Source organism: Lissotriton vulgaris, chromosome 5, assembly GCF_964263255.1.
Source record: "Lissotriton vulgaris chromosome 5, aLisVul1.2, whole genome shotgun sequence".
Classification (NCBI taxonomy): domain Eukaryota; kingdom Metazoa; phylum Chordata; class Amphibia; order Caudata; family Salamandridae; genus Lissotriton; species Lissotriton vulgaris.
The window spans coordinates 2001623488-2001650098 of NC_141693.1; the positions used below are offsets into that span (position 1 = coordinate 2001623488).

Below are 26611 nucleotides of genomic sequence, written 5' to 3' on the forward strand. Positions count from 1 at the left end.
TTTTTTCCAGGGAGGCATCCACCTCAGGGCCAAACAGATGGTCAGGATTTACGGTTTGATTTAGTATAGTAGTCTGGATGTCGGGTTTGAACCCCGAAATCCGAAGCCAGGCATGGCGTCTAAGTAACACGCTTGTATTGATAGCTCTGGAGGCCGTGTCTGCCACATCCAGTGCACATTTGATGGATGCGTTAGTAATGAGTTTACCCTCCTGAATAAGCATCTCCCCTGCCTCTTTGTATTGGTCAGGCAAGTGTTGTAGGATGGCCTCAAGTGTGTCATAATGGGCCCTATCATAACGTGCAAGCAGGGCTTGGGTGTTAGATATCTTCCAGATGTTAGCTGCCTGTGCAGCGATCCGTTTGCCTGAGGCTTCAAAGATTTTCGACTCCTTATCTGGGGGAGGAGCGTCACCAGTCGTTTGAGAGTTTGCCCTCTTCCGAGCGTTGGAAACAACCAAGGAGTCCAATGGCAAGTGTCCCTTGATATATGTTGGATCTGTGGGAGCGGCCCTATATTTCCTGTCGATTCGAGGGTTGACCACACGCGCCCGTGTGGGTTCCTTGAAAACATCTGCGGCATGTTTAAGCACCCCCTTAAGCATCGGCAGCGTTTTGACCGACTTTTCAGCCACCGAGAAGGTGTCGAACAGGAAGTCCACATCCACGGGGTCTGAGTGTAGTTCGACGTCGTGGTTGGCCGCAGCTCTCTCTATCAGCGCATTGAAGGCCGCCGAGTCTTCTGTAGGGGACGTCTTGGCGGCGAAAAGCTGAGTGTCCTGACCCGACTGCGGGTCCTCGGTGTCGGCTCCGGTTGTCCAGGGCACAGGCTCCTCCTCCGGATCCGAGTACGCCGGATAGTTGTACTCGGCATCCTCCTCTTCCGCATTGACTGCGACTGAATGCGTCGGAGAGTGCCCTCGGGCCTGGGGGGACAAAGGTTCCACCATAGCCGAAGATCCCGCAGAGTCCTTCTTGTTCTTAAGAGGGATCTTAAAGGGTTCCAGCGCCGGCTCTGTTGTGATCTTCCTATTGAGGAGCGACAGTTTTCCGGTGTTGGCGTCGATGAATACCTCACGACGTTCCTCGACTGCAAGTGGCTGGAGTCGAGGTTTTGGCACCGCTGAGGCAGCTTTTGGCGTCGATGGCTCCTTAGCGGATCCGCCCAGCTTCGGCGCGAAGGCCTTCGGCGCCGACTTGGGTGGGAGAGTGAAACGGATAGACGTGTGGCCCGCAGTAGGCTTAGGCGCTACAGTGTCCTGAGCGGGATTCACACCGGCTTTTCGAATCCGCTGCAAGGATTCCGTCACCTTCTTTGTGAAGGCTGGAGAGGGCTTGACCGGCTCGAGCGATTCCTCATCCTCGAGATCCACAATGTCAGAGGGCACCTTCTTCGGTGCCGGCGGCCCATGCCTATTGGCGTCGTCGCCCTGACGCTTCTTCGGAGCCGTCTTCGGGTCCACGACCCCTTTCGGCGCCGACGCGGCCGCATCGGAGGACTTCGCCTTAGGCGCCGACCCAGAGGCCTTCGGGTCGGCCATTTTGGCGCGACGCTTCTGGTCGGCCATTTTGGATGTCTTTGTAGTTGACGCCTCCAGAACCTTCATCACCTGCGCCACTTTCGGTTTCGGTTTCGGATCCGATGGTGCGTGACCAGTTGGCTTCACTTTCTGTTGTATAAACTGAAGTGATGGTTCTGAAATGTCCGTGACCGGGCCCGGAGGCGGGGACGTAGGACTCATAGTTAGATCTTGGGTAAGGCCCGAAGGCGATCCCTCGACCTGGGCCGTATGAAGGGGTATAACCCCTGAGTCTGGTTGGGGATGCTCCTCCTCCGAGCTATCCCCCATCGTGGCACAAGCCTGATCGTCGTCCCCTACCTCGTCGGAGACTTCGTCAAAGTCCTCCTCACCCGCGTCGTAGGTCTCCTCGTTGCACGCGGGACCAGAGTCCGAGTCTCGCGCGTCGTCTTCTACCTCGACAGATTCCTGAAAAATGTCTTCTGGAGGGGGCGCCGCAGCCGATAGTTGAGCTTGGAGCCGATTGGCCCGGCGAATCTTCAAGGTCTTCTTGCTCCGGAATTTCGAACACGCCATGCAGGTGTCCTCGCGGTGATCCGGTGACAAGCAGGTATTGCACACAGGGTGCACGTCGAGGTGTGAGTATTTGGAGTGACACAGCGGACACTTTTTAAATGGAGTCCGCTCCATAGCTAGAGGTGTAGTGTAGGCCCGTCCGCGCCGAAGGCACGTGGAAGGGCAGCAAGAGATCGGAGCTGAGAGTCAGAAAGAAAACCCGTACGCAACTATACCGACGCCCAGCCTAAAGACCTTTTGGTCTCGAGTAGAAGTTAAACAACTGTCGGTTCCGACAGAGGGAACCGAAACACATCCGAACCCAATGGCGGAAAAAAACAATCTGGGGATGGAGGCGATGCCCATGCGCACTGTAGTCCAGGGGAGGAGCCACCTATCTCGTGATACTTCGAAGACTCTTCCAGGACAACAATGTGCAATCATCCGGACCCAACACTAGGTGGCGATCTATGCACAGATATGAATTCAGCAGCCCACATGCCTCGAACATGATATTGCCACCGATCACAGTACACATTTAGAGGAAGCTGGCTCTGTATATGATATTGCCACCAATCACAGTACACATTTAGAGGAAGCTGGCTCTGTATAGGATATTGCCACCAATCACAGCACACATTTAGAGGAAGCTGGCTCTGTATATGATATTGCCACCGATCACAGTACACATTTAGAGGAAGCTGGCTCTGTATAGGATATTGCCACCGATCACAGTACACATTTAGAGGAAGCTGGCTCTGTATATGATATTGCCACCGATCACAGTACACATTTAGAGGAAGCTGGCTCTGTATAGGATATTGCCACCGATCACAGTACACATTTAGAGGAAGCTGGCTCTGTATAGGATATTGCCACTGATCACAGTACACATTTAGAGGAAGCTGGCTCTGTATAGGATATTGCCACTGATCACAGTACACATTTAGAGGAAGCTGGCTCTGTATATGATATTGCCACCGATCACAGTACACATTTAGAGGAAGCTGGCTCTGTATATGATATTGCCACCGATCACAGTACACATTTAGAGGAAGCTGGCTCTGTATAGGATATTGCCACCAGGTGGCCATACCATGCACAGAGTCCAGGGGTTCCACAAAACTGTACAGGGCTCAATGTAAAACCCAAAGTGCTCTATTAGTGGTAGTGTGGGCAAGCACCTTAGGCCCAACAGAGCAGTGTAAGACAAAATCACATAATATATTAAACAAAGGAACTTCCGCTCTAGTGTGGCACCTCGCCTCAAAATCCCAATGTACAAGAAAAAAAACCCGTGTTGCACATCCTTCTAGTTTCAAGCTGCCAAACTATGGAACTCTTTACCCCCAAGATAAGATCCATGGATAACCACCTTATCTTCAGAAAACAAAGAATTGGCTCTTCCAAACATAATCACTATACGCAAACAAATGAATATCATCTCATTAAATAATTGTAATTGAATTTATATAGCGCTTACTACCGTTGACTAGGAGTCAAAACGCTTTTTCAATGAGCAGCAGGCTACACAGAAACCCCAAAAAGGATTAGTGGTGAATTAGCATAGGGAAATATTAATTTGAGCAGTGGACATGTTTGCCTGTTATTTGTATTGGAAAGGCATGGTTCCAGTGAAGGGGTGGGGGGGAGCAAGGGACCCTCTTCACCACTCAGGTCCTGGATACCCAGGGTAGCATTTACTAGGGACTTACAGGAGGAGAAGTACCAATAGGGGATTTGTTTTTAGAGAAGACACAATGGCACAGAAGGGCCTGGTTGGCAGGGTCCCTGTGCACTACAGTTGAAACCAGATCGAAACCAGGCAAAAAGTGAGGGGCTAACCATGCAAAAGAGGAGTTCTCACAACATTTTAATTACAAAGATTAGAGCTTTTCAATAAACATTTAAAAATGCATTTTCGTTTTTCTTTGTAACAGTTTGGGCTTGCAAGGTGACAAACGAAGGGTTAGATCGGTTTCCACAAATTCCTTAGGAATCAGAGTGGCCATGTTCGAGGTTACTGACAAACATCTAAACTGAAAGTTTTTGGGTAAAGATGTGGCCCTGTGAGCTAGTCAAACCAACGTTTAAGGATATTAGTAGACTTCGTCTCTATGTTGTGAAGTTTTGTTGACCTAATACACAGTCCTACTAAATTGGTAGGTATTATATAACATAGGTCTCTGAATGAAGTAGACCGTAATCCCACAAAGCCAAAGGCAGGAGGGTCACATGTGAATCTAGAAGAGTTTAAGCTGCAAAACCATAATTACAGATAAGTAACTGGTTTCTTTCGGAGCAGGAAATCTTAGATTCACGTGTTTTGCACGGAATATGCAGCAGTTTCACCCGATTTGAGAGGTGGGTTAGGAGGGAGTGGAGGCAAACTTTTTTTTAAAATACTTCCTGGCCTACTGCTACTTCCTTCATAGAGTCTAAATATATGCAGTAGTGTGTGATAAGGGTATGTTCAGATGCCCATGTGACTGCTTTGCAAACCTCCGGCATGGATACATTTGCTAAAAAGGCCATAGGCCCCTTCTTTTTAGTTCAGCGCACCCATGGCTTGTTGGTCAAAGTCTTAATGGCCAGGTAACGGCATGTCTCTATGGTCTAAACAATCAATCAATCAATTCAGTTGGTCACTGGTATTCCTAGAGCTTGAATAGAACACCCTGTAAAGAACATTGTATTGTAATTGCATTTATATAGCGCTTACTACCCTGGACAAGGCAAAGCGCTTTTTCTGCGAATAGCACGCTACTCTGGAACCCATAAAGGATTAGTGTTGAATTAGTATATTGAAATATGAACGTAATTTGAGTGGTGGATATGTTTGTCAGTTATTTGGATTGAGAAGGATAGTGGAGGGATAGAAGAGGGAAAAAGGGTTGATTTATATAGTGATTGTTAGCGCTTTTTGGCGAGTAGCACTGTACTCCGGAACCCATTTTAAAAAAAATGTTTTTGGTGGCTTGAATGTAGTACATGACTGTGCATCTCACATTAAAATTGAGCAGCGCTCTTCTGCAGCGTTTAGCCGCTGTTAGAAAAAATAAAACTGCAGCATAATTTGATTTACGTGAACAGGTGATATGGCTTTTTGGAGATGTTGGCGAGTTCTCATGACCACCTTTTCTTTGCATATAGAAATAAAGGGTTCTTGTACCTTAATTCCTTGCTGCTTGCTCACCTTTCGAGGATGCGATAACTACTAGAAATGCAGTCTTTAAAGTGAGATCTTTAAACAAAGCTTTGTCTATGGGTTGAAAGGTTTTTCATTAACTTTGCTACGACTAAATTAAGGCTTCACTGAGGAGCAGGTGCTGTCCTTGCACAGAACAGTCTTTTAACCCCTTTCCATGAATCACTTAAGTGTAGGAAAGTGCCCCTTCTTGACATGGTCACCCCCACTTTTTGCCTGGTAAACGTGATTTAGACTGAAAGTGAATTGGGTTCCTCCTAACCAGGTCCAGTGCAGTACAGAGCATCCTTGGCACATGGACAGGTGGGAAAATTCACTTCAGGTAGGCGTGCCAACCCCAAGGTGGGCTGCGAAGTGAACAGGACTATTCATAAGAACCCATCTTTGTGATGTCATACTTAGGAATTCTGGGACAGGCGCAGGAAGCTGGCTCTGAATATACCATATCAAAGTGAGGTATAGTGGACACAGATTGCAGTGGATCCCAAGAGGTAGAAGCCAATGGGCTACTGACCTTCGGTTGACTACTCCCTTAGGGTGCTCACATCACATGGGGGTGGGCACCATCCCTACCCGCGACTGCAGGGTGACTGCCAACTGCAAGAAGACAGACATTGAAGACTGGGCTTCACTTACCTTCCCCTCAACCACCAGTGGGGTTGGCAGAAGTTGGCACACCTTCTGGACTGTTCCACTTGTTCCCGCCTGTCTTCCCACTGATAAGGGGGTGAGACAGGAAGGGGGCCTGCTCCTGATAGCAGGAAAGGCTGGGGTTCCCTTTGCAAAGGCAGCAAGGCCTTGAAGCTCTCCTGCCACAGATGGCTCTTCCTGACCTGGTGGAGGTGTGAACACCTCCGCCCAGGAAAGGCTTAGTTTCTGGGCCCAAGGAGCAAAGGCTCAAACCCCAAGGGTACAGAAACCTGTCTTGTGGTGGCAGTCTGATGGTCAGTCAGAAACCCACCAAAGGCTGGTTTAGTTCAGAAGTCCCTTATGGTGCTAGGAAACCAGTTTCCAGACCATATACTCAAGATTGCTTTACTGATCACTTCTAATAAATAAGAATGGCTTTACATATTATAAGAGTCCTGTCTGCTCCTGCAGACAGGCCCTCACATGAGACACAGGGCACACAACCTTAAGGGACATTTACCTGCTGGGCAGGCATGGCACACAGGGATGTGCGCCATGTCGATTCTTCACTTTTAGCTGCACCAAAAAAATGTAGGCTGCACTGGCAGTGGCGCATGTTTGTGATGAGGACTCAGAGGGTGGCATAATATATGCTGCAGTCCTTAGAGGCCTTTCCCTGGCTACCAGGCCCTTTGTACCATATGTACCCTTTACAAAGGACTTCCAGGTAGGCCAGAGGTGTGCCAACTGTCGACACTAATACAGTTTAGGGAACGAACACATGGCCCTGGGAACCTGACTGGCAGGGACGCAGGTCACACTTAGTCAAATTGCATCAGGTATCTGGCAAAAAAAGATAGGGGCAACCCATGCAGAAAGGGCACTTTCTTACAGCAGGGTTAGGCCCACTTCCCACAGGAAGTGGCCATATAGGGCGTAGTGACCCTAAGGGTCAGTAGCCAATTGGCTACTTCCCTACACTCCTCTAGCGTTCCTAAATACAGGATTTAGGAGACTCCCTGGTACCAGAGAAGCAGATCTTGACGCCCTAATTAAGAGGACATCGAAGAGCCACAAAAGCAGAGAAGAGAGAAGAAGCAGCTGACCTTGTCCCAACCCTGACGGCCTGTCTGCATCCCTCGTTGAGTACTGCACCAAAGTATACTCCTGCTGCAGCTGTTGACTCCAGAAACCTAGGAGGACTGCCTGCCTTCGATAAAGACTCAAGACATCCCGTGAAGAGCAGACCTGGTCTAAAGAAACTTTTAGAGAAGACTGAGGCCTCCAGACCTGCCAAAACCAGACACCCGAAACCCCACTACCACCATTGCCACCGGCTAGAGTTGAAGTGGGCCACTGGTGTCGACAAGGTCCCCTAGAGCTCAAGTCCATCGTGGTTTCAGCCCGACTGGCCAGAGCTTGCAGCCTCTTTCCACAGTGACCAATCTCCATTGAAATACATTGGGGTCCCAACGGCGTTTGCACCCTGCGCCTGGCCACAGTTGGGCTGCTGGTGGTGTACTGTTGGTGCTGCCTTGGACCTTGCCCACCACACCTTAACTCCTGGAGATTGGTCTTGTAAGTCACTGTACTATGCCTGTTTGCAGAACTTGTTCTTCCTTCCATAGGATAACACTGCAGATCTGACCATCGTATACCCTCCTGACCTACTTAACGTACATGAATCTAGGAACATTCCGTAAGGCGCAAAACTCACAATCGTGCCCTCCCATAATCTAAGAGCTGACCTTACCATTACCCTATGCACAAAACTGCACCGTTCTGATCCAAGTGGCAAACACAGATCTCAACAAATTTGCGGATTTTTTTTACCTACCTTAAACATGTGTATGACCCAATCCCTCTATGCTCCCCCAGTGCCTGCTGTTGCCATCTGACTTCTCATAGCTCTGGTCAATGCAGCTCGAAGGACCAGGCTAAGGGCTTTCCATTGATATCCACCAAAGCTACAGCCACTCCCACTTGCGCCCCCTCTTCCAAGGTTCTGACTGACCAGACTACCTATGGTGTTCCCCACGCAAGACGACACTCTGGGCAGCACCTCCCCTATATCTACTATTGAACCTCGCTCCACTCCCCCCAACCTCAATCTCTCAAAAAGACAACGCCGCCCTCTTCCAACCCTTACTCCTCTCCAACACTCATAGTGACTAACATACTAGTCAATCACAGCTCACACCCACCCCAATAGCCCTATGCCCACCCTGCTGAGCGTGCCTAGCCCTTCACACACCCCTCCTCTCAGAAACCTAGACGCAGGGTGGTGGAGCTCCACTACCAGGCTACCCAACCATGCCAGCAGAATAAGTCCTGACCCACTGGTCGTCTTCCCGCATGTTCAACCTTCACTTATGGATCATGAAACTCTAAACCTCAGACCATCCATAACTCAGTTCTTGAACCGAAAAGCATCCTTAACTTCACAGAACAACCTATCTTGAATAGCAAGCTCACCCATAACTTAGTTCTTCCCCCCCCACTCACCAAGCCCTTCCTTCAACCCTTGACACAACCCTTTAGACAACTTCGCCCTCGCAAACATCCCAACTACCTCTCGTAGAACGAAACTCCAGCCCTCCTCTTATCCCATAAGTCCTCTGCTGACACACCCAGTCCTCCAGACAAGATAGATGAATGCTCAATTCACACGGTTGCCATCAACTCTAATAGACCATCAACTCTCCTTAACAGAGGAGTAAACAGCAACAATTTAGCGCAAGTACCCTTATCCTCCCTAACTCAGACATGCCACGACCCTCCTCCCTCCGGCCTCCAAATTAACTGCAGATCAGCAGCAAAGCATGCCTCAGACATCGCCGCTCTCATCTGGAGCCAAAAATCGTACGTAGTAATACTTACCGAATCATGGCTCAATGAATCATCGTCAACTTACCTAGATTTATTAGTCCCTTCAAATGATGGCATCATAAGGCTTGACAGGCAATTAAAAAAAAGGGGAGGCATTGCTTGCATTTACCGCTCAGACCTCCTCATCACTGAAATTCACGCTGACCCAGACTCCTGCAAATATCTTGCACTCTCCATATGTAATAACACTACCCAGTTGTGCAAACTGCACATCTTCTACCACCCACCAGGCAAGAACGACACCTTCATTGACCACCTCATGGAAATCATTACAGCTAAGGTTCCCCACCCCCACTCCAATGTCATTTCCTCAGAGACTTTAATCTGCACTGGAATGATCTAAATGACCCTCGGGTTAACGCCCTTAAAGACTTCCTTGCTGACCAATCACTTACTCAAGCCTGCACATCACCAACTCACACGAAAGGCGCCACACTGGTTTGGATCATTGGTAAGGAAACGGCGGTCAGGCTTAACTCAATAGATCCATGAGACTGGTCTGAACACCACACTATTACCTCCTATTGCCTGGCCCCCACAAGACAAGGCCAGCGCAACCTGTGAAACCGAAACTCTGGATCAGGGACACAAAGCCAAGAGCTCGAGAAGCTGGCTGCAATTTGCGAGAATTACCACCCCCCCCCCACCCCTCCCAGCCCCCCCTTCTCCCCCCAATTGCTCAAAGGTCAATGGCCTCTCAGAACACTACAACTCAACTGTCTGACATAATTGATGATCTTGCCCGCTAAAAAGATAAAGACAAAAGCCCCTGGTTCAACGGATCCCTCAACACTGAAAGTAGAACCCTCCGGCTGACAGAAATAACCTGGAGACAGCACCCCTCAGCCTCCCAACTATAACTTCTCAGACAGACCAGAAATGCTTACAACAGGAACATCCTAAAATATAAAAAAAAGAAGAGTAATTTAGATCGGAACTGGAAAACGCTAAGAACAGACCTCTTAAGCTCTTTGAAATGGTCAAACACCAATCCAACCGACTGGCTAAAAATTCCAAAGAAACCTCAAAATCCCAAATAACGTGTGAGGCGTTCTTTCCCTAGGGAGGTAATTTTGGCTGTAAAGAAGGAGAACTTAATTCCACCACCATCTAACCTCTTCCTGCCGGGTCCCATCTCTCCTCTCTTCCACCCCAGACAACACCCAAGAACTAAGCACACTGTTCCAACTTCAAGTTATATGTCGACCTTTCCATCTCGAAAATTCTATCCTTCTTAAATCCAAAAAATGCAAATGCTACTTACCAGTATGCATCTGTTCTTGGCATGTAGGGCTGCTGACATTCATATCTGTGCATAGATCGCCGCCTAGTGTTGGGTCCGGATGATTGCACATTGTTGTCCTGGAAGAGTCTTCGAAGTATCACGAGATAGGTGGCTCCTCCCCTGGACTACAGTGCGCATGGGCATCGCCTCCATCCCCAGATTGTTTTTAGCCATTGTGGCCGAGATGGAGTGAACTATGTGAGTGATGACCATGCTATGAGCATATATATGAACACTGCAGCTGCTACAGGTGCCGGGGAGGAGGGCGGGCGATATGAATGTCAGCAGCCCTACATGCCAAGAACAGATGCATACTGGTAAGTAGCATTTGCAGTTCGAGGCATGTGGGCTGCTGAATTCATATCTGTGCATAGAATACATAGCAGTCCCTCCATTAGCGGCGGCCGCCCGTGCCAGCTGCAGCAGTTTGAAAAAGTGTCTTGAGAACAGCCTGCCCTACAGCTGCCTGCTGTTTAGAGTGCACGTCTACACAGTAATGTTTTGTAAATGTATGTGTGGTAGACCATGTGGCTGCTCTACATATGTCCTCTAAGGGAATGTTACCAAGGAAGGCCATAGAGGCCCCCAACTTTCTGGTGGAGTGGGCTCTTGGTGGAATTGTAAGAGTACGTTTAGCCTTTGCGTAACAGATCTGAATACACTTCACGATCCACCTAGCAATACCAGCCTTGGAAATAGCGTTACCTTTGTGGTGTGACGCAAAGGCAACGAAAAGCTGCTTAGTCTTTCTAAAATCTTTGGTCCTGTCAATGTAATACATTAGTGCCCTTTTGACGTCAAGGGTGTGGAGCATCCGCTCTGCCAGTGACTCAGGATTTTGGAAAAACACTGGCAACTCAATTGTCTGGTTCATGTGGAATTGAGACACAACCTTGGGTAGAAATTTAGGATTAGTGCGGAGCACTACCCTGTTGGCATGGACCTGGAAGAAAGGTTCCTGAATTGTGAGGGCCTGCAGCTCACTCACCCTCCGTAGCGATGTAATTGCTACTAGGAAAGCCACCTTCCAAGTTAAGAATTGAATGTCACAGGAATGTAGTGGCTCAAAGGGAGGACCCATCAGCCGCGTAAGAACCACATTGAGGTTCCATTCTGGGGCTGGAGGGGTCCGTGGTGGAATGACCCTTTTGAGTCCTTCCAGAAAAGCTTTGATAGCAGGCACCTTGAAAAGTGAAAGGTGCTGTCTATTTTGCAGGTATGCGGCCATCGCAGACAGGTGAATGCGAATGGAAGTATAAGCCAAATTACATTGGTACAGATGAAACAGGTAACAAACGATGTTCTGAATGGAAGCATCTAGAGGATTGATGTTGTGGTTTGCACAATAAATGACAAACCTCTTCCATTTGGCTGCATAACAGGCTCTAGTAGTGGGCTTTCTTGCCTCCCGAATGATGTCCATGCAATCCGGGGGAAGATTGAGGTAGCCAAACTCTAGGATTTCAGGAGCCAGATCGCCAGGTTGAGCTGTTACGGATCTGGGTGCTGAATGTCGCCATGGCTCTGCGTCAGAAGGCTGGGTGTGAGGCGAAGCCTTTGATGCGGTCCCACGGACAGTTCCAGAAACGTGGTGTACCATGGTTGGCGAGCCCATGTTGGAGCAACCAGGATGAGGGTCATGGAGTGCTGCCTGAGCTTGCGTGCCACCAGCGGTATCAGGGGTGCTGGGGGAAAAGCGTACGCAAATTTGCCTGACCAGTTCAGCCATATCGCATTGCCCTGCGATTGCGGGTGTGGGAACCTGGCAGCGAAGCTTTGGCATTTTGCGTTCTCCTTTGTGGCGAACAGGTCTATTTCTGGATGACCCCATGTCTGAAAGTACGGCTGGAGTACTGATGGGTGTATCTCCCACTCGTGCATCTGGTGGCTGTGCCTGCTGAGCAGGTCCGCCATCTGGTTGTCCTTGCCTGGGAGGTGTTCTGCCATGAGGAAGATGTTCCTCTGAATGGCCCACTTCCACATGCTCTGAGCCAGATGAGACAACTGTGGAGAGTGTGTCCCTCCCTGTTTCTGAATGTAGTACATGGCTGTCATGTCCGTCCGGATCAACACGACCTTGTTGCACAGATGTACTTTGAACGCCTTTAAGGCCATGAAGATTGCCATCAGTTCAAACACGTTGATGTGCATCTTCTTCTGCTGTAGTGTCCATAGTCCCTGCACTGTGTAATGGAGTACATGCGCTCCCCCTACCTTGGAGAGAAGCGTCCGTCGTCAGGATAATCTGTGGCACAGGCTCCTGGAACGGTCGGCCCTTGCAAAGGTTTTGTGGATTCCACCAATGCAGAGTTGTATGCCCGACCGCTCAGCAACACTAGGTCTTTTAATTGGCCATGAGCCTGAGTCCACTGACGTGCTAAGCACTCCTGAAGCGGGCGCATATGTAGTCTCGCGTGCGGGACAATGGAGATGCAGGAGGCCATCATGCCGATCAACTGCATGAACACTCGTGCTGGAAGAGAGTGTTGAGGTCTGAATTTTTGAATCAGCGATAGCATGCTGTTGATCCTCACTGAATTTGGCTGGGCTGTAGCCACCAGAGTATCTATGGTCGCGCCCAGATACTGCCGTATGTGAGCGGGCTGGAGATGGGACTTTGGGTAGTTCAGTGAGAATCCCAGATCGTGCAGAAGGTGGATGGTTTGGGACACGTGGTTGGCGCACTGTATGTACGACTTTGCTTGAATGAGCCAGTCGTCCAGATAGGGGTATACGTGGATGTTCTGACGTCTTAGGTGCGCCGCCACCGTCGCCAGGCATTTTGTAAAGACCCTGGGCGCTGTGGTGACCCCAAAGGGCAGGACCTTGAACTGGTAGTGCTGTTCTTGAATGGTGAACCTCAGATACTTCCTGTGCGAAGGATGCAGTGGAATGTGAAAATATGCATCCTTGAGGTCCAGAGTTGCCAGGAAGTCCCCTTGCTGGAGCAGTGGGAGAACCTGTTGCAGAGTAAGCATATGAAAATGCTCTGACAGAATGTACATGTTGAGAGGTCTGAGGTCCAGTATGGGCCTGAGAGATCCGTCCTTTTTTGGGATTAAAAAGTACAGGGAGTAAACCCCTGTCCCTCGTTCTTGCAGTGGAACGAGCTCTATTGCCCCTTTTTGCAGCATGACCTGAACTTCCTGCTGCAACAAGTGCAAGTGCTCGCCGGACATAGGACGGTTTCTTGGAGGTATGTTTGGTGGGATGGAAGTGAGTTCCAGACAGTAACCGTACTGAAGAAGAGATTTGACCCACCTGTCCGTGGTGATGGACCTCCACACGGGCAGGAACTGCTGGAGTCTCCCCCCGACCGGTGTTGTGTGGTCGGGGGGCAGTGACAAGGCGTCACTGCTTGCTGGCGGTGGAGGACCTGGAGCTATTATTTCCAAGTCCTCTGCCCTTGACGTTGTTGCCACGGTATCCACCTCTACCCTTGTTGGTGTATGAGGTTTGGGTGTTAGTCTTATAGAATTGTGTGGATTGTGACGCTTGGCCCCTTGAGGTGCCTCGGTTATTGGAGCGGCGAAAGGAACCACCCCGAAACTGCTGGGACTGAAGGGCACCCATCAATTTAGCTGTGTCAGTGTCCTTCATTTTTTCGAGTGTTGCATCTACTTCAGGTCCTAACAGGTGGTCTGGATTCACTGTTTGGTTGAGGATGGTGGTCTGAATGTCCGGTTTAAAACCTGCTTCGCCGGCACGCGTGGCTCAGAATATCAGAACGCTAGTATTGATGGCCCGCGAGGCGGTATCAGCCACATCTAGAGCACATTTGATGGAGGCATTAGTAATGAGTTTACCCTCCTGAATCAGCATCTCTGCACCCTCCTTATACTGATCTGGCAAGTGTTGTAGAAGTGTTTCTAGGGTGTCATAGTGCGCCCTATCGTAGCGTGCAAGTAGCGCCTGCGTGTTTGATATGCGCCATATATTGGCTGCTTGTGCAGCAATACGTCTCCCCGATGCCTCAAACACCTTGGATTCTTTGTCAGGGGGAGGAGCATCACCCGTGGTCTGTGAATTGGCTCTCTTCCGTGCGTTGGAGACCACCAAAGAGTCCAGTGGCAACTGTCCCTTGATGTATGTTGGGTCAGTGGGCGCCGCCTTGTATTTTTTATCAATGCGAGGATTGATGACTCTTGCCCGGGTGGGCTCCTTGAAAACCTCTGGCGCATGCTTTAGCACACCTTTGAGCATTGGCAATGTCTTGACTGTCTTTTCGGCCACTGAGAAAGTGTCAAAAAGAAAATCGACATCCACTGGGTCGGCGTGGAGGTCGACATCATGGTTGGCCGCAGCTCTTTCAATCAAAGCGTTGAAGGCTGCAGAGTCCTCCGTTGGTGAAGTCTTTGCAGCAAAAAGCTGTGGCTCGTGCCCAGTCTGAGGGTCTGCAGGGTCGCCTCCAGCTGACCATGGCTCATTTACCTCCTCTGGATCAGAGTACGCTGGATAATTGTACTCCTCGTCCTCGTCACCCTCTCCAGCGTTAGAGTGAGTGGGTGAGAGTCCCAGACCTTGTGGAGATGTAGGAGCTTGAGGGGCAGAAGCGCCCGCAGAGTCCAACTTCTTTTTAAGTGGAATATGAAAATGTTCTAACACCGGCTCCGGGGTGATCTTCCTTTTAAGGAGAGAGAGCTTGCCTGTGTTGGCGTCGATGACAACCTCTTGACGCTCCTCTTCCGCTAGTGGTTGGTGCTTTGGCTTCGGCACCACCAAGGATGGTTTAGGCGTAGACACCAGCTTCAAGGGCACCCCGGCCCCCTCTTTCGGAGCGAAAGCCTTTGGCGTCGTCTTCGGCGGTAGCGTGAAGTGGATCGGCGTCTGCGCCTTCGCCGGCTTCTGTGGAGGCTTCGTCGCCGCCTTCTTCGGCCCGAGAGCCTCCTTCTGAATACGTTGCAGGGACTCCGTGACCTTTTTGGTAAATGACGGGGAGGGCTGGACTGGCTCGAGCGAGTCCTCAGAGTCCGGATTTGGTTCGTTCGGCCCAGTTTTCGGAGCCGACACAGCAACGCCCTTGGATTTGTCGACCGGGATCGGCGCAGCCAGAGCCTTGGGGTCGTCCTGACGCTTCTTGGATGCCTTCTTAGGGTCCTCGACCTTTTTGGCGTCGACGCGGCTCTTCAGAGCGTCGACCAGCTTCGGCGCCGACACAGCCGCGTTGGGCGTTTTGGCCTTCGTCTTCGACACTGCGGTCTTCGGGTCGGCCATCTTGGCGTGGCTCTTGATCTCGGCGGCCATTTTGCATTTCTTCGGCGCCGAGGCCTCTGGAGCCTTTGATCCCACCGGTGCGACTTGCACTTTCGGTTTCGATACCGACGGAGCGGACCCTGATGCTTTCACTTTCGGTTTCTGTACCGGGAGTGGCGCATCGCCAATGTCCGTGGCCGGGCGGGGCTGAGGGACGAATATTAAGGTCTTGGGTAAGGCCCGAAGGCGATCCCTCGACCTGGGCCTTATGCTGGAGTTCGGCCCTGGAGTCAGTATGAGGATGCTCCTCTTCCGAGCTATCCTCCACGGTGGCAATGGCCCCGTCGTCGTCCCCTACCTCCTCGACGACTTCCTCGAACTCCTCATCCCCGCGTCGTAGTCTTCATCCCCAGACGCCGGGTCAGAGTCCGAAACTTGTAGGACGGTGTCGTCTTCAACGTCTTCTTCAAAGATGTTGGTTGGTGGGGGTGCCGATAACTGGGCCTGCAGTCTTGCGGCCCGACGTAGCTTGAGAGTCTTCTTCGACCGGAACTTGGAGCAGGCCATACACCTGGCCTCGTCGTGGTCCGGCGACAAGCATCTGTTGCACACTGGGTGCACGTCGAGGTGTGAATACTTTGAGGCGCACACTGGGCACCTCTTAAACGGAGTTCGTTCCATGTTGAAGAGTCTGGAGCGTCGTGTAGGCCCGTCCGCGCCGACAGCACGCGGAAGGGCAGCAAAAGTTCGGAGCCGATGAATAAACCAACCCGAACGATGGACAATACCGACGCGAGTCCTAAAGACCTTTTGGTCTCAAGTAAGGAAAGTTAAACAACTATCGATTCCGACAGAGGGAACCGAAACACATCCGAACCCAATGGCGGAAAAAAACAATCTGGGGATGGAGGCGATGCCCATGCGCACTGTAGTCCAGGGGAGGAGCCACCTATCTCGTGATACTTCGAAGACTCTTCCAGGACAACAATGTGCAATCATCCGGACCCAACACTAGGCGGCGATCTATGCACAGATATGAATTCAGCAGCCCACATGCCTCGAACCCACTTTAATGACCCACTCCCCTCTAGGTGCGTGGCCTCGACCTCCCAAATTATCATTCCCATTTGGACTACAATAATCAATGCTTCCTTACTACAAGGGTCCATACCAGACTCTCTAAAAGCAGGTTAAGTCCTCCCCATCTTAAAAAAAAAAAAACACCTTGAATCCGGCTACTCCAGACAATCTCAGACCAATATCCAATATCCCACTTCTAGCGAAAGCTCTGGAGAAATGTGTGCAACTTCAACTGAGCCAACATATCGCCAACTTTAATCTGCTAGACAAATTCCAATCCGGGTTCAGGCCTGGGCACAGCACGGAAACTACTATTCTCCATATGGCGGGTGATGCTCCCCAAGCCCTTGACCAAGGCAAAACAGGTCTCCTACTGGATTTATCCTCTGCATTCCACACAGTCCACCACAAGAAACTACTTGAAGGCCTCTAATTCAGGATGGGAGTAAGGGGAACCGTACTCTTAACGGTTTAGATCCTTCTCCCAGAACTGCACCCAGAGATTCTTAGTCGACAGTAATCTATCTGTTCCTTCTCCGATAATGATCGGAGTCCCCCCAAGGATCAACTCTTTCCTCAACCCTCTTCAATCTCTACCTTGAACAGTTAGCTGAATTACTACATACCGCCAACATCCCCTTCCACATTTGTGCTGATAACCAGATCTACATCAAAATCTCATCTCTAGAGGAAATCTACTCTTTGAATGAGGCCCTAAAGTGGACTGTTCAATGGCTCGCCTGCAACCAGCTCAAATTAAAAGCACAAAAAACGTAGTTCCTTCTAATCGCCCCCCCCCCCCCCCCCTTCCCCTCCACCCCCTCTAAAAGTAACTCTGACATCAGGGAATGGATCAAGTCGATCACAGCACTAAACTGCACACCAACCATAGTGGAATCGGACAAATCTCTCTGAATAATCCTAGACAGGCAACCTCAATATGCAAGACCACATCAACGTGAAGGCTAAAACTGCCAAGTTTCACCTGAGCTACCGGAGGAAACTAGAACCTTTCCTTGATGCCTCGGACCTAAAAATGGCAATCCAGGTATTAGATATCTCCAGAGTCGAATACGGATGTTCAACCCTTTCAGGCCTGCCCAAGATCTCCACGGCCCCTAAAAGCTTGCCTCAACACCGCCGCCAGACTCTTAACAGGCTCAAAAAAATTGACCCCACATCTGAAGGCGCTGAACTGTCTTCCTCTTAAAGCCAAAATCCAACTCAAACTGGCATGTATCACCCACAAAACTCTACACACTAAATACCCAGCATATCTCGCCCAGAAATTCACGGTTTCTGGAGGAGCCAGAAACTCCAGGTCGGCCAGAGACTTTGTGCTCCAGCCACCCCGCTTCCGAAAGGAAAAAACTTACAATAGTGCTTTCTCTGGGGCCACACCAAGAATCTGGAACTCACTGCCATCTTATCAGAAAAATTTCCTTTGTCATTATTTAAAAAGGAAGCCAAAACCTTCCTAATGGCAAAGTTTCTTCTGTAAATCATGTATTGCACACACCACTCGGTGGCTTTGCTGATTTTTGTTGCCTCTAGAGTTTGGACTGACTGGCTGCTATCCATCTTGTACTGACCTTGTACTGCCACAAATGTATTTGCTGGATTTCTCTGCATTATGATCTGAACATTGTATACACCCTGTTATTCCACAAATGTTTCACCTCCTACTTATGGTATTTTTTTTCTTTTTTGACTAATTGTTACTTGCAAACAACGGGTTATCCCTGTAAAGCGCTCTGATACTCCAACGGGTCACATTCTCGCTCTATAAAACACTAAATAAATAACTCAGAAATTGCACTAAGTGTCCCCTAAAAATAATTTATATTAAAATCACATACCTGAACAATTTTTCTCTGAGGCCTATACATATATAACGATTCTTGCGGTTATATAAATTGGTTTGGATCTCATTACAGAGTCGTGCAGGTCATTTACTGATCTCGGTGTGTATTTGCAACTGTCTTGTACTCCAGTGTTTCGCCTCAGCTGCTCGACCACACTACCCCCTAGTAGAGCACTTTGTGATTGCATAGCAAACCCCTGTCCACTCATATGGGGAACCCTGGGCTCTTTACATGGTGTTTCAACTTTCTGATATATCACATAAAGAGCCAGCTTCGCCACAAGTGACAAACTCGCATTGGCTGAGTCTTCCAAGTTTAGACAACAGCAGTCAGTCCCACTCTTTGCTGCAGTGTTCCAGCGAGCTCATCCTTGAGTGTCAACAAATGAGTTTGGCTTTGAGAAAGGAGCACAGACTATCAGCCAAGTGCACATGCACACTATGGGAGATCTGAAGGGCTATTAAAATGAAGGGAACACAAAAAAAGCTCAACTACCAAATACAGGTGCACCACAGCAAAGTGTTACAAAGCAAGCCCCACTGACCTGTGAACGCCAGAAAAAAAAAAGGTGGTGTTAAAAGGAGAGGTGGCACTTCAGGCGCAGCAGGGAAAACAAACCTTCAGAAAGGACTGAAATGGTTTTTGGCAGTGCAATGGTCATAAGGGAAGATTTACTCCATGTCCAGCCCTCTGCACTTCACAAACCAAAACATGTTGCAGTTCAACTGCCTGCCACCGCTAACCTCACCTGAATCCAAAAAACAGAAGTCACCACTAGCTGGCCCGAACAGCTAGAATTAATTCCTTACCCACCCATAAGCCCTAAAAGTAAGCAAGCCTTCAGCAAAGCAGTTAAGAAACATTTACTGTTTGCATCAGCCACTAGCAGTTGGGCCCAGTGGCCAAGCCTCGGTTTGATCCAGATGTGGGCGGAGGGCTTGTAAGAGCTAGAAAACCCAAAATCATTTCAAAGTACAAAACATTCAATATTTTGCTTTTTAAGGTTTCCCTCAGTTCCCACTAGACTGGAGGAGGGGGGGTGTATCCAACAAGCAGACACATGGCTGGCAAGCAACAGCAAAGCAGCAGGTCTTGTAGCAATATTGTTCCACAGTAGTGACTAACAAAACAGCCTAATGCATCTTGAACAAGACAACTTCAACTAACACAGGTATAACCAGGAGAGCCTAAACTCACTTACCCTTCCTGATCATTCATGTGATACTGTCTAAAAGGAACCCGAGGTTCAAGGCGTGCCTGTGATGGAAGAGGAAATGAAGCACGTTCGGACGTCCCAGTGGAGTTGGATGGCTGAGAACACATCTACAGGAAAGAAACCAAAGGGATAGAATTACATTTAACCAAAGTACAGTATACCTTTCAATGTGTACAGCACAGATAAAACTGGGAGGTCACACTGGGATAAATGCGCTGCAAGGCATTAAACAGCAACCTTGTGAGCAGGCTTTTGACTCAATCACAGCACTGTGCTTACTGCTGCTTCTGGTGTGGGGCTGCACACTTTAGTGATGTTAACAGTGGGGTGGGTGAACTGGGGTTCCGCAGTACAAAGACAGACCCTACAAACATAGAAGCTTGGTAACAATTTCCATGCATGCCAGGACACCATAAGAGATGCACCAAGAATCAGACTGCCATCTTGGTCAAAAATCATTCATACAAACATGCAATGGTTTTACTTCAATATTAGGCAATAGTAGACCAGCTATTCTGCAAATACTAATGGCTATAGTGTTTTGCTCACAATTTGGACTTGTAGTGGCTGGAGTGACATGAAACAGACTAATATGTAGTGTCAGACTTAAAACATGAATGAGTACTCATATGCTCCAAAACTCTATGTGCATACACAACCTTTGAATCTACTGTACTTGGCCCTTTGCCTGGAAAAGGATGATAAATCAGTGTAAAGGAATAATGTATACATACAAAAGCTGGTAACATGTCGTGGTAGGTTGGTGGATGATACACATTTCCTGCGAATTGTGAAGCCCCTTTGCGGGTAGGCTGAGCCGGGCGGAGAGAAGGCTCCTTAGGATCACTGATGGGGGCCAAGGAGGGGGCTCCATCTCCTGCTGCTGTGGTCTTGATGCCCGGCTCAGTAGGGGAGGCGGTTGGAGATGTAGGAGAGATACCAATAGCGCTTCTCCCACCGCCTTCCCTCCAACTAGTGACATCTAAAATATAAGACAAAAGTTCAGAATGAACAAACGGGATCTATCAACCGGATCACTAAAAAGAATTGAACACAAGCATTGGCACAGCCAATAGTCTAGCGTTTAACCATGAAACACATTATTCATTATATTACATTAGCCATTAAAAACGTCAAAGTTTTCAATCTATCAATCATTACATTTGTAAAGGGCGCTACATACCCGTGAGGGTCTCAAGGCACTGGAGGGGGGAGGGGGTGGGGGGGATGGAAGGGGGCTGCTACTGATCGAAAAGAAAGGTCTTGAGAAGTCTTCTGAGGGCCAGCAGGTCACAGGCACACCACCCAACCACAGGCACACCACCCAACCACAGGCACACCACCCAACCACAGGCACACCACCCAACCACAGGCACACCACCCAACCACAGGCACACTACCCAACCACAGGCACACTACCCAACCGCATACAAAGGCACCACACACACGTGCACACCCCACACACCCAGGCAACACCACACACACCCAGGCAACACCACACACACCCAGGCAACACCACACACACCCAGGCAACACCACACACACCCAGGCAACTGCCCACCCAACCACGCAACCGCCTACCCAGGCAACAACATACCGAGGCAGGCAACCACCCATAGGCACCACCCACACATGCAACGAGGATACCCAGGAAGACAGGCAACCACCTACCCACCCAGGCACCACCCATGCAATGAGGATGCCCCTGCAACTCCCATTGACCCAACAGGCAACACCCACCCAGGCAACAAACAGGCCCCAGCCACCCACCAGTCCACACCCACCCAGGCACCCAACCACAGAGCAACCACCCAGGCACCCAACCACAGAGCACCCACCCAGGCAACATACCCACCGGGGCAACGAGGACCCACCCAACATGCCCACCCACACAGGCAACAACCACCATCCACCCCCGCACCCAGGCAACACCCACCCGCACCCAGGCATAAACATACCCACCCAGGCATAAACATACCCACCCAAACATACCCACCCAAACATACCCACCCAAACATACCCACCCAAACATACCCACCCAGGCATACCCACCCAGGCATACCCACCCAGGCATACCCACCCAGGCATAAACATACCCACCCAGGCATAAAAATACCCACCCAGGCATAAAAATACCCACCCAGGCATAAAAATACCCACCCAGGCACCCAACCACCCAGGCAGGCACCTACCCAGGCAACACCCACCCAGGCAACATAGAACAAACCCATTTACCCACCCAGAGACCACCCACCCATGCAAAGAGGACCCACCCAGGCATCACCCACAGAGGTAACATCCAACCACCCACCCAACCAACAGGCAACACTCAACCACACACCCAACAGGTAACACACACCCTGGCGAAACACACCCACAGAATTTACTTTCATTTCTGTTTGGAGTTTTATTTATCGGGAAAAGTGTTTTCTTTGGAGTTTAATGTCCTTTGTGCAAATTACTCAAGTATATCTATGTTGTTTAAGTCACATGTGCAGCACTGCAAGTTTTGATGGGTCTCTCACGTAAACAGGAGTCTAGTTGCTTCAATTATCTATGCAAAGAGGGGTGCAAGACACCTATGAGGTGAGAGCATTTAAGGAGCATAGTAGGTGAGCTGTATTGGTGTGCGCAGGTTTCAGGAATGGTAGCAGTTCTTGCTTGTGTTAAAAGGATGTGTGTGTTGTCTTCTATTACCTTTGAGTAAGGAAGACGAAGAGTTATCTAGATTAATGCGTATGATCGGATGAGTGAGGCAAAAGGATATAGGTCATCAGTTTTGGGTATGCTTCAGCCTCTGGGAGAAGCAGAGAAAAAAGAATCTTGTACATGTTGGATCTGGCTATGTGTATCAGGCAGTTTTAATTAGGCGTTCGGGTCTCTTCCACATCAGACTGAAGTTTCTCCACTACAAAAACAAAACTAGTTAAACCAGAAAAATCACTCCGTCAAAGAATCGGACAATTGCCTGATCATATGATAATTAAGAGATCATATTTACAAGCGGTCCATTAAGGCTCAAATTATTTACAGTAGAGTATCTTCAAATGGCCAACTGCTGCAATGGAGGTTACCCAAAACACACCAATATATACAAGGCGCATCACTATATTGAGGTGATCAATGAATAGGAGAACACTAGAGATGCTTACTTTGGGGGCGGAGGCTTGGTCCGGGCCCATACGACGGATCGAAGACGCTCTTTTCTTTGCAAGCCTTGTCTTGCTCGCCAGCTGCTTTCAGCGTTGGAAATTCCTCGGGAGAGAAGGACAACGGTCGGTTTAAGACCCTTGAACCTGTAAAAATAAAAACCAGCACATCAATGATACATGTAGAGGAGCTGCAGGTATTAGTCACTTAAGCACATGCAGAGCAAATGGAGACAAAAGGGAGTCCAATACTTGAATAAGTTAACTGCATCTCATCAGGGATGATTATCATTGGCTGTCCCATATTCTTTATCACCCTGTGAGTAAGTGCCATCTTTCTTGCCTTGGTATGCCCCCACTTTTTTCTGAACTGCTGATGTGCTTTGACTGAGTGTGCCCTGATTACTGCCAACCAGGTACCCAGGGCTTGTGTTCCTTCCATAAAACGGTGTTGAAACTATAACCCAATTGGCATCTCTGGCCACCTGTCAGCCCCTAGCAAATGGTACCCTAGGTACCCAGGGTATGGTGACCATAGGAGACCCCCGAGGGCTCCAGCACTGATTGTGCCACCCTCAGGGGCCCTGTATCCTGGCACCCACACACTGCCTTTGCAGGCTGAGGGCCTAAGTACAGAATTAAACAAAGAGTCGACATGGCCCACATCCCTGTGTGCCATGCTCACAGAAACCACTGCCCTGCCATACTTCATTCACCCCTCTAGCTGGGTGCCCTATGACAGAGGTGTGGGCACAGGTGCATGAGCCCTGTGCCCCTACAGTACCCAGGGCCATTCCTGGGCACTGTAAGTGCAGTGATGCCATTAAGAGTATATGGTGCTGGGAGGTTGTCATTACGAACTCCACAGCACCATAATGGCTACACTGAAGACTGACCAGTTTGGTATCAAACTTCTCAGCACATTAAACCCGCACGGATGCCAGTGTGGGATTTAATGTAAAATGCACCAGAGGGCAACTTACAATCCACGTCTGGGCTGAGTGGCTGCCACACAGCAGACATGTTGCTGGACCCATGGGTAACGAGCCCCCCCCGGCTCTCCTGGGCCTGCAACAATGCACATCCTGGGCGAGGTGCTAGGTCTCCTCCCCCAGGATGGACAGGGGGAAGCTTCAAAGGCATACCGCCTCTGAGAGCTTCTCCAGACCATTTGCTGTACCCAGCAACTGGCCCCCACCAGTCCTGACCCCCACTCTGGCAGGAAGACTGGCGGGCTAAAACTACGGCAGCAAAGGGGGGGGGGGGTGCCAGCCTGTGCCAACCTCAACCCTCAGGTGGGGGAGACTAGGTGAAGCACAACCCCGGGCTCCGGCCATATTGAAGATGGGGAGCCCTTCCCAATCACAGCTAAGCTCCTACCCCTCTCCCACAGGAGACGAGCTGGCTAGGGTGTGTACCCACCCCAGGACAGGGACCTACTGGTCCCTGTCCTTGCCCTACCTGAAACACCCCTAAATGATGTATTTAGGGGCTCCCTGAACTTTCCTTCCTCAGCTCCCGAAAGAAGATCAAGAGGAAGACCCGCCATGCAGCTGCTAACAGGACGACAACAACTGACTCGGCCCCAGCCCTACCGGCCTATCGATCCTGGAACCTGCTCCTGCCTAATTCCCGGCGACTCCTGCGGATAGTAACCTTGGGACACCCAGAGGACCTGCCTTCCTTCACCCTCCTAAAGACTGGAACCCCCATCAGCAGAGGCTCTGCTGCAACACCCCCCTGGTGCCAGCCAGGAAACTCCGGACCAGCCTACTCTGCACCCACCGAGCCCGGGCCGGGCCCAACCGAACCAAGACCAGAGGACGTCCCCCCGGCGACTGGGACCCGAAGTCAAAGACCCTCCTCTACGAACCAGACAACGCCTACAGACTCAGAACCAGGGGCCACCCCAACCACGACCAGCTCTGAGTAAGCTTTTCCGACACCCAAAGACACCCCTGCATCCGGCGCCCTAGATCCCTCTGTGCCTCCCTTTGGGATACCTACCTGTGCTCCAAGATCCCAACTTACCTCTCAAAGTGCTTGTCGCCCCTGGAGAGTCTCCGTCCGAGGGCCTGCAGCCTTTGTTCCATTTTGACCTTTCCCATTGGATAACATTGAGCGCCCGACGTCTCAAAAGCACCCTGCACTCAGCCGCCCGAGTGCCGCTGGCTGTGCCACCTTTGTCCTACCCTACTTCCCCCTTTGCCCTGAGCAAGTGACCAGGAGCCCATCTCCCACAGCCGCGTGGCCTGCTAGCCAGCAGCCACCAACCGGAGGCCCCCCTTCCCTCATTGGATAACATTAGGCCTAACTACCTCAGCATGCGGCCTACCCTGTGCCGCTGAGGTTGAACTAACTGTACTTACCTGACCCTGGGGGACCCCTGAGTATCCCCAGAACCTTAACTTCACCAGCCAAGTACTCCCCTGGAAACCGGTAACTCACCTATCTGCCATTGGATAACATTGACTGGGTTGAATCGAAAATTTTTCAAGTGTGAAGTTTTGGAAACTGAAAATATTCATATAAAATCAGCCGAATTCCGAAGTACTCACCTGTGATCAGGGGAGAGGCCAGTACTGTACCTTGGAGCCCAGTACTGAACCGCAAAAGTAATCCTTACCAGGTTTACTAGTAATCTGTATTTTTTCCATAGGAATCCATTGTCTGCTTTTCTATGACATTTCTTCTAAGTGTCTACTTTTGAAAACTTGAAATATTCTTTAAAAATCATACAAAACCCTGAAATGCAATTACCTACCTGTTTTAAGTTAAGACCCCGGTGCCGGCCCTAGGAGCCCAGTACTGGATTACAAAAGTAACGCGATCGTACTTTACCTGCAACCTGAATTTTCTCCCTTTGGATAACATATCCAGATTTTCATTGAAAAGTTTCAAAGTGTGAACATTTAAAACAGCTTTATATTCATGAAAATTCACTACAGTAACTAAAACGTTTTTGCTAATCTGGTTTCAGCTTAGACCCCAGGACTGAATCTAGGATCTAGTCCTAGAACTACTAAAGTAATAATCTGTATTGTAATTAACTGTTCTTATATGATGACAACCCATTGAGCTCAATGCTAAAGTGTGTTTAGACTTGTGTTGCCTACTGCAACCCCTGTATCTATTGTGATCACAAACTTCATTGCTTCCTTGCAAAGTAATTACATGAGATCACTCATATTGAGAAAAGTATATTTTGATACCTGTTGGTTCTAAAAATAAAACTATTCTTTTAGATAAAAACAATTGGCCTGGAGTTTAGTCCTTGAGTGTGTGAAATCCTTTGCTGACTTGAGTGTGTACAACAAATTCTGCCTTACTGCTCGACCAAGCTACAACTTTTGAGAGTAAGGTCAGTCCTGACTTTAACCTCCGTTATACCTCTGGGGTTTGTGGACTCTATACACACTGTACTTTATTCTACTCAAGTATATATATAGAGCCACTTTCTCACACACCCCATGCAAGAAACCAGGTTTTTTTGTTTGTTTAACAGGGTGCTGCAGAGTTTACAAATGGGCCACTGCAGTGTCCCTTGAGGGTACCCATCTGAATGTACAGCATTCAAAAATTCTTTCAAAGCACCTTTAAAACATGAACAGACAAGAAAAAGTCCCCAGCTGCCAGGACCCACGTTGGTCAAATTATTCACATAGAAGCTAACAAAGTCTTTCCCTTTTTCATTGCCCGCCACTACGAAGACAAGTGATGGGCACACAAAGGAGTCATCATGCTTCAGACATTGGGCTTTCCAGGGTCTTCAGTAAAATTGATTTATAGATCTTTTTAAATTTTAAGCAAGCCTGCTGTCATAGTTAATGAGGCAGCTAACATCCGAGATGTGAAGCTAATGTTAGACCCATTCTTTAAAGAGGCTCTCTTATGTTACTGTTCCTTAATGATAAATATACTAGACCCAAACACAATCCTCCGAATTAGTTGGGAATGAAATTTGGGACTTATGGAGGATAGCAAACTCCAATGAACCGTGGAAACACCTTGGCCTTTCCATA

The 26611-nt window shown here is 49.4% G+C and overlaps 1 protein-coding gene across 4 annotated transcripts in view; it reads right to left on the reverse strand.

Annotated features, from left to right (window-relative positions):
- PRRC2B (proline rich coiled-coil 2B) overlaps positions 1–26611 on the reverse strand; it is a 657801-nt gene that overhangs the window by 445480 nt on the left and 185710 nt on the right. For all 4 annotated transcript variants that reach the window (XM_086924792.1, XM_086924791.1, XM_086924790.1 and 1 more), the window contains exons 6-8: positions 22593–22736; positions 20175–20422; positions 19426–19547 (exon numbers count right to left, since the gene is read on the reverse strand). In XM_086924792.1, the coding sequence (XP_086780918.1) occupies positions 19426–19547; positions 20175–20422; positions 22593–22736 (514 nt within the window). The remainder of the gene's footprint in view (positions 1–19425; positions 19548–20174; positions 20423–22592; positions 22737–26611) is intronic.